We start from the raw sequence: 16,236 nt of genomic DNA on the forward strand, positions 1-16,236 counted from the left end.
GTGGGATAGTTCCTCTTGGACGTGGCACTCGGGGTTCAAAATACAGGCACGAGCATGACCCCCATGATTCAAGACAGAGGACCAAAAGAGAAAGAGGGGGTTGAGGTGCAAATGAGGTTTTAATGAGACAGGAATAAGGATGAAATAGGAAGTGTGAATGCGTGGATCATATGAGGATTTGGGGGGAGAGGATGGTGGTGGTTAGAGTCCCTGTACGTAGAGAGTCCAACCATGGCATGACCAGAACATTCTCATCACGTGGGCCATGTACGCCATTTTGTTTCCATTCACTGCTAATCGGTCGGTTCCATTCTGTGATAAAAAAAATTAATACGACGTGATTGCATGGTGTTTTGGTGGCAAAACATGAATAAATCATTAACATGGAAGAAAGACCTATTTCCTGATGGCCAAATACTATTTAAAGGTCGTAACTCTATTTCATTGTTATTCTTTTTATCCTTATAATTATTTATTTTCTTCAATCGTTCCTCACGTTCACTGCAGATCTATCTTTTTCCACCACTATTCTAAAAACTCCAAAAATCCTGCTCTGCCGCTCGATCCCACCTTCTCTCTGTTCTCTTCACCCTCTCATTTGATTAAGGTCATCTGCCATCTGCTTACAAATCAGCCAACATCACCGCTTTACACAAAAATGTGCACAAACAGATCCTTGCAACTACAGACCAATCAGCCTGCTCCCAATCATCAGCAAACTCATGGAATAATCCATCATCGCTTCTGATATTAAATCCTTCCTCTTGTCCAATGGCTTGATCCCAGATCATCAATTTGGATTCAGACCAGGTCACTCTACTCTGGACATGCTGCTTCTTCTGTCTAAACAATGCATGGAGGTCCTCAAGGCCAAACAGGAAATCAGAGCAGTCTCCCTTGACATATCATGTGCCTTCAATAGAGTCTGGCACCCAGCTCTGCTCACCAAACTCTCCTCTTATGGTATCCATGGAAATCTCCAAGCATTGATCATGGACTTCCTCTCCTGTCATAGTCAACGTGGGACTCTATAGGATATTCTCTCATGTCCTCTTCCTGTCCAAGTTGCAGCTCCCCAAGGCAGTGTTCTGGGCCCTGTGCTTTTTCTAATCTTCATCAATGATCTCTCTGACTCTTTGGAAAATCCTCTCTATCTCTTTGCTGATGACTCCACTCTCTCCCGCTCCATTCCTCATCCCTCAGATCGGCAGTCTGCAGCCTCCTCACTCTCTGCAGACCTGGACAATATCACAAACTGGTCAAACAAGTGGAACATGTCTTTCAATCCTGACAAATCTCACACTCTCATTATGTCTCTCCCAAAAGACCGTATGGAACCCCCCCCCCCGCCCCCCGCCCCCATCTACTTTCTCAACAATCCTCTCCAAGAACTTCTGTCACTCAAGCTTTTGGGTCTCACTATCTGCCATGATCTTTCCTGGAAAAACCACATTTCCAAGCTGGCCTCCAAAGCCAGTCGCCGACTGGGCATCCTCCGTCGTGCGAAGTCCTTCCCTGGTGCACCTGAGCGCCTCACCACTTGTGTGAACCTTTTCTCGCCACGGTCTTTTGTGATATGTTTCAAGGTTATAAATCAATCCTGTCTGATTGTATGCTTATTCAAGGTCGTTGGAAGAAAGAAAAATAAATCATTGCGCAATAGAATCTCCCTTTTGGGGACATTTGGTTAGAAAACGGACACATTGCGCTTCACACACAACGGGAACATGTTCGGTGTGCCGGGATCGATGGAAACAACATGGCTTCTAATATTGCAAGTTGTCAGGACTCTCTATGTTTTAGAACTCTAGTGGTGGGTGGGGTGGTTAAAATGCTGTAAACATGTAAATTGTCCCTGTGTTAACTAAACTTCACAGGCGAGCACTAACAGATGAGACAGCCGGCTTAACATCCCCTCTCATGAGTGGCCTGCACCGTTGACCTCTGCACTAGTCTCTAGTTGTCGTTGGATTGAACATGGTTGAATCCAGGACCGGACAGCTAGCAGGACCAGCAAAGGTGTAGCCTTCCACCCTTTCCTCTGCTCATTCTACTTCATGTTATCTCTATTTGGTGATTTAAACAAAACGAATCTTTGTCACAAAAGCCTATTTGTTTTTCTTTGCAGAATGAAATTAAGAATCCATATTTTGCACAATCACTTATGCGCAGGTGATATTTGCACCCGCACAGATTAACCCATGTGTTATCAGGTGCAATGCAGGCCTTAGACCACAACCAGATATATATTTTTTTAAACTCCAACGGTCGGTCTTTCTACATATATACCACATGTATGACAATGTGGTTAAAAGTTTCCTTCTTATCTAGCTACTCCCATTCCTCTAACCCCTCTTCACCTCTACCTCTGCTTCGCCCCTTTTTTTTTTTTTTCTTTTTTTTGTATACTCAATCGAGGCTCGTGAAAGAGCTAACATTTACTTCACAAACAAATCAACCAGACAAACAAAATATATAAAAAGAGGGAGCGGAGGATAAGATGGGGAGAGAAGGGGAAGCGCACAAACACAACATTTGCCCACAGCTTTCAACTAATTGACACAATACGAAAGTTTTTTTTCTAAAAACAATTGCCATTGTAGATTCTAGACTTATGTAGACGTATTCTATGAGCAACCCCCCCCCCCCCCCCCCAAAAAAAAACAATGGTTTTCCTAATGGCAATTGCAAGCAAATGTAAAACAGTGAATAACCAGAACAGCCGGACATCATCAGTTGGGTATATATGGTAGAAGTCCAGCTTAATTTGCTAGATCTGATGTATACTTTGCATTAGGTCATCCTAGCTTCTGATTTGCCCTGACATGTGAGCCCTCTTGCATGGTGGTTGATTTAAGCGATGGTTTGTCACAAGTGGGAGGCTTATCAGCATGTGCCTGACTGTTGCTCGGAGAGGGACGAGTTTGCTAAAGCCAGAGTGATGACCTAACTCACTATCGGTTGCAGTCGACTGTTTTCTGGAGGCCACAGTCCCTGGGAAAACAAGCAGTTCCACAGATGAGCTGACCGCAGTGACCCTGAAACCTTCCATTACCGTAGGAATGTGAGAAAGTTCCCTTCAATGGGTGCCAAATTCACTGGAAAAACACCGTGACTAATATTTCACAATAACGTGTCAAGCATCATAAAAAGATATAACGATTTGGACAGGGAGATAATAACAGGCTAAACTAGATGGTATTCATGCGCAGTCAACTCGTTGTGAGCCAACTCTTCTGTTTTTGAACTTTTTTTTTCTTTGATCCAATATGGCTGCCAGACCACGTGAGCGATGACATCATAAATTTATATTCTCCAATATAATTGTCGCGTAGATCACGCTCAACACATTTCAAACTGATCGGACGAAGCGTTGTCCCTGTCGAATTATGACGTCATAATTATGGCACCAATGACGTCATCGTTTTTATGGTAAAATTTAATGGGATTCCGAATTGTTTTTTTACCCCACCTTATTTATCACTTCATGTTAGTTCTTCATGTCTGTTGTTTGTGTCATTTATAACGTCCTTAAAACCAGTAAGTTTCTTGTTTGGAATGATTTCCAATTTTGTTTGACTCCCACGACCAGGTAGGCAGACATAGTAAAACATAGCAACTCACTGCTCTTTGCTCACGCGCGTTCTGGACAAATTCAGAGCCAAAGTAACCGCAGGTAACCAAAGTAACCGCAGGCTAAACCGCAGGTTTGTTTTACATTTAATTTTCCGATTTGTGTTCAAAATGCAACATTCGATATTCAAGTTAGTTGTTCCTCGATTTGTAGACCAGAAGGATAGAGAGAGAGAGAGCACGGGTAATAATAAGCGACATGTTCTTTCGATAACGTTTGATAAATAGTCTTTTAACATAATTTTCAGCAATTTCGGCATGGTTAACCATAATTGTTGTGCTCCTGAGTGTAAATCAGACTGTGGATGAGGAATATCCGTGGATGAGAGGTGTCGAGTTCCTATTATTTCCGATTAATACAAGTGAGTTGTGGCAGTAGATAAAGCACACACACACACACACACACACACACACACACACACACACACACACACACATACACACACACACACACACACACACGCATGCAGGATGGGGGCGGCGAGGGAGGCGACATGACTTGCTGGTCGTGCCGCCTCCTCACTCAGATCGGAGAGGACCAGGAGCTGTGTCAAATAAAATCAGTTTCGATGATAATAAAGACTGGCATTGGAGTGGCGGCTTTGGTGGGACGGGATGGTGGTTGGTGTCGTGCCATTTGACATGTGTTTGGGCAGCCTGGGTCTGGAGCTTGGTGGGACTTGTGGGCTGCGTGCTGCTGGGTGGGAGGGGGCAGGCTTTGGTGGGCCTCCTCCTGCGGAACTCCGCCTATTGGGGGCGTGGTGGGGACAGGGTGGGGTTGGGGTTCGTGCCGTTGCGGTGACTTTGGGGTGCACGGCGACATTGGTGGGGCGGAGGGCCGTGCATGTAGCGCCCGGGGTCACGTGGATCGTCTGGAACGTGGCCTGGCTTGGCAGCTTGCTGGATTTCAACGACCTCGTCATGCTGGAAGCGAGACCCCGGGATTTGGCGACTCCCTTTATGCCATGTTATGCCTGCAGGGAACCGAGCTCCATGAGATCCAGTAATGTACCAAATACAACAGCTTCATGGGTGGCTTTGATGGGGGAGATAGGGCCTGAGATTTGTCGGACCCGAGTGGGAGAGGGGCCTGAGATATGGCAAACCCAAGTGGAAGGGGGGCCTAAGATTTGTCGGACACGAGTGGGAGAGAGGGGGCTGAGATTTGGTGGACCCGAGTGGGAGAGGGGGGGCCTGAGATATGGCAAACCCAAGTGGAAGGGGGGGCCTACGATTTGTCGGACATGAGTGGGAGAGAGGGGGGGGCTAAGATTTGGTGGACCCGGGTGGAAGAGGCCTGAGAAAGATGAGGACCAGTGGTGGTGACACAAGCATGTACGGGTGAACACACACACACACACACACACACACACACACGTGCATGAGTCGTGAGCTGCATGCACACATGTACAATTATTATGGTTTATAGACATGTTTGGCTTTGGTTTTGATTTTGGTTTTGCTTTGGCATGTTTTGCTTTGTTTTGTTTTGCATGACAGTATATGCTGTGTATTATATGCACACATTAGTCTTATGCGTTCGATACATATATACATAGTGTGCGCATGTTGTATTATATACACACATGTTATGTGTGACATGTTGTACAGTGGTATGTTGTGCATATGCATTTTTTTCTGTGACATATTGTACATATTTTGTGCGCACACACACATGCTAACCGAGGTGGATACTTTGAGACCCGATATATCTCCATTCCATCTCCTGAGGCCCACCCACGTGTGGGGATAGCAGACAAAAACAACGTACATGCATACACACACACATGCATGCATGCACACACACACATGAAGGTGGATATATTGAGACCTGGGTTGGCTCGTTCCAGATACCAACCAATTATACACACACATACTTCTCCTTTTAGCAATAGATGCAAAAATGTAATATAATTTATTTTGAACCAAACAAACAATATCTTTATAACAGCCCTCACAGCTACTAAACCCCTCTCCCTCCCCCCCCCCCCCCCCCTCCACCTGCAGCTCCCAACCTTATTAATCTATATGTATATCTGTGCAGCGTCTGTCCTGTCCTGTGTTGTCACTGAACTACTTTCTCAAACTTTTGTGAAATCGTACCAAACTTCTGGTATGCACATATCTTTCCCGTCGGTATGTCCTAAGGGTATTGTTTTTTGAAAAATTTTCCAATTCTTTTTTTTTGGGGGGGGGGATTTTTTTTTGTTTTCAACTTCAATTGTTTATAAAATGTGATATCACGTATATTACAGATACATTTGTGCAAAATAATTGTTTGAATTATGATTGGTTTAAACCATGACAAAACGGCAACTCAGGTACAGTCATTAGCCTCAGCTAAAATAAGCCCGTTCCTCAGTATCGACGCTTGGTGAGGCGAGCGCAGCGAGCCGAGCCAAGCTAGTAGTAAATATTATCATTTTAAAAGTTGGTTTTAAACTTACCCTGTGCATTCGCAAGTCCCACATATGACCTTCCCATCGCTGTTCACAAGCACCCAAACCAGGTACAGTGTCTTCCCTCAGAGAAGTCTGCCTGGTACATCCAGCTTCCACATTAACATAGCTGGCAAAACCTTTTTGTATATTTTCGTCTTGAAGATGTCCTTTGTTGAAAAGTTGGTAGCCATTACTTAATTGTTGGTAATGACGCAGGTTTCGTCTTTCCAATCGCAGATGTCCATCTACTATAAATGGATTAGGTGTGTGGCATATTTTTTGTAGAGTTCTAATGGAGCTTTCTGATGTGGAATGTAATACACCGAAAAGACAAACACACACACACACACACACACACACACACACACACACACACACACACGTAATACACCGAAAAGATAGTTTTGATCTCCTGAGTTGATGAGGCTAATTAAGTATAAATAATCCGGAGGAATTCCCATGTTTCTACACGCGTGCCATGTTAAGGTGTACAGAGGTCTTTCCATTGCATGGAAATCTAATTACAAAATAAATAACAAAAACAACGATAACATTGTAACAAAGCATACAGTGCATTCAGAAAGTATTCAGACCCCTTCACTTTTTTCACATTTTGTTATGTTGCAGCCTTATGCTGAAATCGTTTAAATTCATTTTTTCCCTCATCAATCTACACTCAATACCTCATAATGACAAAGAGAAAACAGGATTTTAGAAAGTTTTGCAAATTTATTAAAAATAAAAAACTTAAATCTCACATTGACATAAGTATTCAGACCCTTTGTTATGACACTTGAAATTTAGCTCAGGTGCCTCCCATTTCTCTTGATCATCTTTGAGAAGTTTCTACACCTTGATTGGAGTCCACCTGTGGTAAATTCATTTGATTGGACATGATTTGGAAAGGCACACTGACACGCCAAGGAATAGGCACACATTTGGAAAGTGACCAATCGATTGGTCACTGACAATTCAGTGACCCAAAGTGCAAATTCTTGACGATTCCGTTCATGAGTTTTTACTTTTTCTGGAAAACGTTGGGCAAACCTATTTGCATTTACTGGGAAACCATGTCGTTTAGTTCCCACAAAGGAAATTTCTTAATAAACCGATGCTGATGTGTACATTTAGCGAGGCAAGACCATGACAGCTGTGCCGTCCTGTTTCCTCACAGTATTTATTATACTAGGGCATGCCCGTACTATATCTATATCTAAAATTATATCCCCCCCCTCTATTTACATGAAATGGTTTGGTCCAAAGCGAACGGCTTGCGAGTGGTGACAATCCCCCCCCTCTATTTACATGCAATGGTTTGGTCCAAAGCGAACGGCTTCCGGAGTTTGGTAAAGAAATCGCCATCGCGTGCACAAACGCGCAGGAAAGCGAATGAATCGCAAATTCGTTTTTATTAGTTGTAAAACATAGTTTAACGCCAACATAGTTTGCAAACGTGAAATAAATGAATACGCTCTCAAATGTGCCATCCGAGGCAGAGTGTGCCCGCCACGTTCGGCACACGCGATCGTTCGCTGCTCTCTGATTGGTTGAATCGTTTTTTGGACATAGCTCGGTAAGTAATTGTCCGATTAATATGAAACCTTGAAAAGGCACATCCTCGGGTCCCCAGCAATATACCTGGCAAGTTAAAAGTATATCGGACCCGTGGTTGTCGAGAAACAGCGGTCACAGACAAACGTACAAACGTACAAACGTACAAACGTACAAACGTACAGACAGAGATTACTGGAATTATAGATAGATGCTAGAGTTGCGATGCCAGGGCTTGTGCTCTCTCATTTGTTGTTATCCTGAATGATATCCACACATTTTGGACATATTACACATGTTTTGTGCGCAAACACACGCGCGCACACACAATGTATGCACGCACGTGCACATATACACAAACTAGAGTCCCTGTATAAAGAGAGTTGCGCCATGCGCTGACCCGAGATTTCTGGTCACGTGATTTCGTGGCGCCATTTTGTGTCTAACTTCACCGTGCGTGAACGTCAGCTTGGTACGGGAATGTTGTTTATTGCCAAACAAAATGACTGGTTGTTCTGCTTTTGGTTGTTCAAACCAATCTGGGAAATATAAGATGTATAGATTTCCAAGTGATAAAGTCAGAAGACAAATTTGGGAGGAGGTGAACGTAGTGGGATGAAGTGTTGGTCTGGTCAGAGTGTTGTATTACGGGCAGAGTTTTCTTACGGTCTGAATGTATGAATCATGTTCTGTACTGAATGTATGAACCAAGTTTTGTACTGAATGTTTACTGTGTTGGCCTCATCGTGTTCCTGGTGAAATTAAACAAGTTATGGTGAATACGACGTCTTATCTGTGCTTTTCCATATCTGTTCGACTCGACGAACCGTGCACACTGCAGGTATTTTTTAAAGTTTTTTCTCTGTTTAATTACGGCTTGGCGCAGTCGAAAATTAAGTGTTAATTAAGTCGCCAGCTATGAACATATTAATCGATCAGGCAATATCCATCAGAGTTCTGGGCAAGGGTGTAGTAATAAATGAACGTTTCAATCTTACTAGATGCCGATGACGTTTTCCTTATGTCAGAGACAGAAGCTGACTTGCAGCTTGTTAAATCATTACAATGGAAATTGAATATAAATGTCGATAAAACTAAAGTTGTACACTATAGAAATATGGCAATACCACGTACAGAATTTGTTTTAAGTGTGTTAGACTATATGTCGGCTGGAAGTCCTACACCGGAATTGCTCTCGGCACCCTTTAAAAAATATTGGATATGCCCACACTCCTTTCTAAAAGTTATTAAAATTCAGAGAACGACAGCATTGGTTTGTCTTACTTATAATGTTAGCTCTTATATGCAGTGTTGGCTTGTAATATGCATTGCCATACCACTTTTAATATCACCACACAGCTCTTTTTCACGGCAATAGCTGAGTTTTTGACAAAACAAATATCACCTGTATGTAATAATAAGACTAAATATGTGTAGTAAAATTTTTTTTAGCAGGTTTAGAATATATCACCCCATATCGCGAATGTACATGTATATCTAATCCGACACACTTAGACACAAAATGGCGTCCAAATTTGAGTTGACACAACTCTCTATATACAGGGACTCTAACACAAACCATACACACACACACACACACACACACACACACACACACATTTTGGACATATTACATATGTTTTGTGCGCAAACACACGCGCACACACACAATGTATGCACACATGTGCACATATACACAAACCATACACACACACACACACACACACACACACACACACACACACACACACACACACACACACACACATTTTGGACATATTACACATGTTTTGTGCGCAAACACACGCGCACACACACAATGTATGCACGTGCACATATACACAAACCATACACACACACACACACACACACATTTAATTAATTTTACAGTATCGGTTGTCCCTAAACTTAAATATAAATAATTTAAAGGATTACTGTAAATGATGTTAATTTCACAACATCCCATATTCAACTTTATTTAAATTGTAAACCTCAAACAGTTTCTCCACCTAAAGCAAGAACCTTAACCCGTAAGCAATTGACTAGTTTCCCGACTGCATGGATCATCATCTGGGCACCGTTCTTCCTCGAGGTTTCAATCCTTTCAGCCCAGGACCTCTCCAAACGGCGGATCCACAACCTCGATCATGGATCCACATCAATAGATGGTACATCAGTAGATCCACAACCTCAGTTGCGTCCAGGCAGTCAGGCAACCCATCAATGCAACATCACTTATCCCACACACACACACCACCCTCACCCCACCCCTATTTTCTGAGCAAGTAGTCAGCTAAAGTAAATTTATTTCACTATATTTAATGCGTCCATTTCCTTTTCATAGGGGGAAGAGGCGGCCACTGTAGTTCCTTTAAGGCCTTAACTCCGTATGCGTACTTGAGTAGTTTTATGACTTTTGGTATGTATTAAGTATACGTGCTAAGATAAGTGTCTGGCTCTCCAAGGGAAAGCGCCTCGCCTGTTGTCTTCCCTGTCTTCAACCATCAATCCCCTTCAAGGTCAAAAACCAGTGTGAAATCCCTCCAAGTAAGTAACCTCCCCCTTGTCGTCATCTACACGCCTGTGTCTTCGCAACCCAAACCCTTCTCTATGTCCCCCTCTTCAGCATCCTTCTGCCTCATTTCCTCCCTTTCACCACATTCCACCACAGCTTCCCTCTCCCCTCACACCTAACACCACCTATCTTCCGCATCGCGGATTTATGCAGGGAACATGTGGTCCACCATCAACCCCCTTCCGCGGAAACTACCCACATCCAGGATCGCTGCTCATCTCCACTCATTTGTTCCTCTTTGTCCAACCTGTGGAACCAACCTCCACATTCTCTCCAATCCCTTTATTCCCCACAGGTCTTCAAGACAACTGTGCACCACCAACTCGGGTTATCCCCCAAACAAAACCATGATCTTTTCTACACCCGTTAAACCACTCCCCACCCCTCCAATAACTTTGCTAATGTATCCATCTTGTTCATCCCTTACTTTCACCATAACGATCATCATTACCTGCATCCATTGGTTGTCCGCTCCGTCGACTTTTCCCCCTGGCTTGTTGGCGTTTCCCCTTTCTCCCACTGTTTCTTTTCTTACGTTGTTTCCTGACCTGTTCTATGTCCTAGCTATTCAATGAGCCCAGCTAGACCTAACAATAAAAACTTAGTAGCAAGAGGGACTGCTGATAGGTGCAAGTGAATTTGGATAAGTTCTTAGAAGCACTGACCATAGACGGGTGCACGGATATTGGCAGAAATGAAAGGTAGCTTAAGATTAGCCAGGTGTGGTTGAGTTTTGTTGTCTGTAAATTGGAGCCCAACGATTGTTTTGCCTGTTTCGTATATTACCCCCGCCAATCAAGGTGAACGGGCGTTATGTTTTCACCCCTGTTTGTTTGCCTGTTTGTCTGTCTGGCTGTGAGCAGGATATCTCAAAAAGATGTGGAATGATTTGACCAAACTTGGTGGGCAGTCTGGGTGTGTGACAAGGAGGAATTGATTCGATTTTGGTGAACATCTGGACTTGGATCCTGATACCAGAAGTTTTCAAAAAGATTATTCACCATTGAGAGATTGGGCCAAAAACGACACGAAGAAGAAGCAGAACGACGTTTAGAGGCCATTTTTTCCCACAGAGCAGGGGTTGGCCTTTTTTTGGCACCGTGGTCCCCTTTCTGAAGCAATGTTTTATGGCCGGATGCCCTTCCTGCCACCAACCCTGTTAGTTGCCCCTTGCGACACACGGGGAATTACCAGTGAACTGGTGCTCAATTTGCCGACTTCCGAAGGAGGACAGGCTGAGTCAACCCCCCTGGACGTTAATTCAACGATCGACCGGCTTCGAACCCAGGATTTGAGGATCCCAAGCCGGCACCCTAACCGCTAAGCCAACACCAGGCTAAACCCAAAAACGATATATAGCACGATATTTCAAAAAGTTGTGGCCGTATTTGGACGAAACTTTATGGAGGTGAAAAGAACCAGACGATTAGATTTTGGTTCAGGTCTGGAAGCAGATCCGGCCTTTCAGTGTGGGATAGAAAAAGGTAAACTATTCAGCCTGGCGGAGGTCTTAGCTGTACTGAGAGCCATTGTCATTTTATTTGTGCAGTTAGTCAAAAACAACATACATGATTAAAGTGTCAGCCTATTTTATTCAATATCTGCCTCATTTGGAGCTTCATTGAGGAACTTATTATAGGTTTGGTCAAATGTTCCAGAGCATGTGAATGAATATCTGAACTATTCCATTTGATGGATGTTGAAAATCAAACATTTTATGGGAGCTCAGTTATGGGTCCAGTTGAAATTGTCGGAGGACTTACCAATACAAGGAAATGTGTCCTTCCTGGTATGAAATTGTCCAGAATTCCTGATGTTTGACCGATAACCAGTTAGACAGGAACACGAGAATGAACCTGGGCTGTTGACGCATTGTCCTCCATCAGCACATATTTTCGGATTCTCCTGGCACTCGTCCACATCTAGTCGTAGAATAAGGGAATGAACGACAATGGAATGTCATATAAAGGAATAAAATCACGCTCATGTCTGAAGAAGGTATTTTACGTTCATAGTTTGTTCATCAGTTTTTACTTTTGAATGTTGCATTTGGATGAACAAATTAATTCCTCAGCAGTTTGACAGTATGGATTTGTTGCTCAGATAAAATAAACGCAGTTCAGAATTTAATTTCCCCTGGAGAGGAACATTGTTGAAATTGGGAATTGTTTTGCAGACTTCAGGTACATTCAGTGTTTCCACTCGGAGAAACCAAATCTATGCAATCAGAAAATGACAGACAGGTAACACACTGACTGATTCATTGAATAGAACATGATGATGAAATAACTCCAAACAAACATGTTGTGGTCTGTTTGGTGCAGCAGGCACACTCACCAACACAGTGGGTCGCATTCAATAAGGGATGAAATGATCCGGATTGACCAGTGGTTGGCCGATATCCATTTTGACAGGTGCAGCTGAAGGAGCCAGGATGATTTGAGCAGTTTCCTCCAGCACCACACACTCCAGGATCCATCAGGCACTCGTCTACATCTGATGGGAGAACAGACACATGGGAAACTATTTTGAGGTTTGGTGGGGTAGAGCAAGTTGGAAAAGGTTGGACCATACAGTGGCATAGTTGGGGTTTGTGGTGCCATGTGCGAAGACTCAATACTAGCCGTTCTCCGTATGACATCTCCGTATGACAGATCTTCGATCTCCATTTGACAAAATGCACAACCTCGTCTGTTCAAAGATTCACAAGGCAATAAGATAAGGTAAGAGATTTACCAGTCGTAATCCCCTAATTGACACGTGACATGGAGTTTAAAATGTAAACTTGGTCCTGAGAGTTATGTCTCGTGCCCTCACGAGTCCACAACAACAACAACAACAACAGGCATTTTAAGGCCATACTTTCACTGCCAGAGCGGGGGTTAGCCTTGCGGGCCCCATGACAATCTTCTCCAGTTTGCCCTATTTTCTACATCTCCCCTTGTTAACCCCCTTGCCCGCATTTCTTCTTCCACCACATTTGGCCAAGTCTTTCTCGGTCTTCCCTGTCCCCTACTTCCTTCTACATTCATTTCCATCACTCTTCTCAACCAGTCACTTTCATCCTTCCTCAACACATCACCAAACCATCTCAACCTGTTTCTCATCACAGGCTCTGTTCCCATCATCTTTCGCAATTCATCATTTGTCTTCCTCTCTCTCAACAATACTCCACACATCCACCGAACCATTCGCATTTTCATCCTTTCCAGCCTTTGTTGCTGCTCTGCGTTCATTACCCATGTCTCGCTCCCATAAATCATAACACTTCTCACACATGCAGCATACTGTTACGGATTCGTCACTTCCGTTGTTGTGGTTTTTCATGCACTGTAAACATTTTTGGTTCCATGTACTATTATTGTTATCGTTTAAGTGAAATAGAGATAACTGTTTTCAAAAGGTAAAAAAATTAATGTTTTAAAAGAAACCGAAAACCGGATCGGGACCCGGACGAAGAGGAAGAGGAGATGGAGGCAGAGCAAGTGAAGTCGAGAAGGAGCCGAGCTGCTTTGAGGTCTTGAGCAAACGCAGGTGAACGGGGGTCATGAGTGAACTTTGGGTTTTCTGGGAAAGGGATTCCTGTGACAGAGTGGTTATCGCTGTGACAGATAAACCTGCGTGTCAGGTTTTGAGGTCGATTCCGAAGAGAATTATTGGAGTGCCGTTACGCCTCGAGGACGGTCCCGTTGGCCATTTTGCCTCGCGCCCGATTTCACATCGCTCCAGGCTTTTCGCCTCGCTTCAACCATTTCACCACATCCAGACGTTAACCCGGTTTGTGCGTGTAATGTGGATTTTGAGTGGGAATTTGCGGTTCGCCGATTGGGAGCCGTTGAACGTCCGTGCCCGGGGGTGTGATTTCCCAGTCGCCTCTTGAGGATACCTTTGCCCATCTTTGACAGTGTGACTGTCAAACAAACGGGATTCTGGTCTCGATACGACATCTTTCTGACGATCACTGGAGCATGGATCGACTTTGGCTTGAAGCCAGGACAGAGACATTGGGAATGTTCTTTTCGCTCACTTGGAGCACAGTGAGTTATATTGTACGAAACTGATGGAACCATCATAGGGAAAATATATTGGTTGTACAATTGATTACTATTGTTGTTGTACTGTTATTCTTGTGTGATCTTAATACAATACTTGTTTGTTGGTAACAATTGGTGTGGTTTCACCATTGATCTTTGACACACAGAATAACACGTCTTTCTGCCGTGGCCCCTCTCGGGCCTCGGATGTACACCGAGACCGGGGTTTGGGGAGGAGCACGTAACAATACACCTTTCCCTTCAGCTTCAACGACGCTCCCCTCCTCGTCAGCACGCAACTCAGTTCCCGAAACTTCTTCCATGCACATCTCACTCTAGCAACCATTGCCGAGTCTGATCCACCTTCTCCATTCAACATGTCTCCTAGGTAGCAAAATGTTTTCACACCTTCCAGCTTCACACCGTCTCCAAGATCCAACTCAACATTTCCTCCATCTGCAGCTCCCTCTGTGCACACCTTACACTTGAGTGTAGCTGCCACACTGGTTAATGACCTTCTCAAGCCACTACATTTTTGATGAACCCACTCTGCGCACATTGTACATTGAATGGAGTTCACTCCGACACCCTTCCTGCACACAGCACACGGCCACTTCCCAGTTCTTTCCACCTCACCACATGCTTTACCACTTGCCATCACCTTCGTTTTTCTGATATTCACCTTCAGACCTTTTGACTCCATACATTCCTTCCACTTGTTCATCTTCTCCTTCAGTCCATCCATACTTTCCGCAATCAACACTAGATCATCTGCATACAACAACTCCCACGGTAAACCCTACTTTACATTCCGAGCCAGCACCTCCATCATAGCTACAAATAGTAGTGGACTTACTACCGACCCCTGATGCACTCCCACCATCACCTCAAACTCACCACTGTTCCCGTCCTTCATCCTTACAGCTGTGTGCGCTCTCTCCTACATTGCCATCACTACTCTGATCAACCATTCCTCCACTCCTAACTTCCTCAATGCCCATGTCACTAATTTGTGTGGAACCCTATCAAATGCTTTCTCCAGATCAACAAACCCAAGAAACAACTGCTACCTCTTCTCCATGTACTTATCCTGCAACAGCCTTACAATAAAAAGTGCGTCTGTCGTTCCTCTTCCTGGCATAAATCCAAACTGCATTTCGTCGATCTTCACTTTCTTCCTTATCCTCCTCTCCAACACCCTTTCCAATACCTTCATTCCATGCTCCAATAACTTTATCGCTCGGTACGAGCCACACTCCAGAGGGTCATCTTTCCCCTTGTATAGAGGGACGAGGGTACTCAGTTCCCAATCCACTGGAATGTGGCCTTCTTTCACAACCAGATTACAGATCTCTGTCATTCTCTTCACACCCCAACTTCCTGTTACCTTCAACATATCTCTCCCACAACTCCCGTCAGCCCTCAAGCTTTTCTACTCTTCATTGCTTTTATCGCTTCCTCAACTTCCTTCTCAGTTATCTTCTCTGCCGGTCCTAAAACGGGGTTAATCTCCATGTTGCCATCCCATTCATTCTCTGCATTCAACAGCATTTCCATATATCTCTTCCATCTTCCTTTAATTCCATCTGGGTCCACAACGATTTGTCCCACTTCATCCTTCAAGCAACTCACCCCCATCACATCGCACCTCTCTTTCGTTATCTGATGAAAGTTGTATCGTGCCCTCATGTGTCTGTTGTATTATAATTTACAGTCCGGTGAAAAAGTAAGTACATCCCATGTAGAGTTTTGACTTTTTCAACGTATTTCAACATACAGCTATTTGATCTTCATTGCAACAATATTGATAGATAAAGGTGATATAATATAACAAATATCATGAAACATTTACATTTTGTAGTCCATTGTATAATTTAAATCAACATAAATGCAAATTTCACATGTGGAAAAAGTAAGTACACCCTATGAAATGTTTTTTTAATCTTTTTAACATATGTGGACATATCAATATTTGATCTTCATTCAAACAGTATCTATAGAT

General features: G+C 43.7%; 1 protein-coding gene across 2 annotated transcripts in view; it reads right to left on the bottom strand.

The window, feature by feature from the left end:
• Positions 1-16,236, bottom strand: part of LOC137421911 (transmembrane cell adhesion receptor mua-3) — a 169,653-nt gene that overhangs the window by 33,708 nt on the left and 119,709 nt on the right. For both annotated transcript variants that reach the window (XR_013621806.1, XM_078769869.1), the window contains exons 24-25: positions 12,538-12,696; positions 11,964-12,122 (exon numbers count right to left, since the gene is read on the bottom strand). Coding sequence is in view for 1 of the 2 variants with exons in the window: in XM_078769869.1 (XP_078625995.1) it covers positions 11,964-12,122; positions 12,538-12,696 (318 nt within the window). In the remaining variant the exon portion in view is untranslated. The remainder of the gene's footprint in view (positions 1-11,963; positions 12,123-12,537; positions 12,697-16,236) is intronic.

This window comes from Myxine glutinosa, chromosome 1 (genome assembly GCF_964187855.1).
Source record: "Myxine glutinosa chromosome 1, kmMyxGlut1.1, whole genome shotgun sequence".
NCBI classification, from domain to species: Eukaryota; Metazoa; Chordata; class Myxini; order Myxiniformes; family Myxinidae; genus Myxine; species Myxine glutinosa.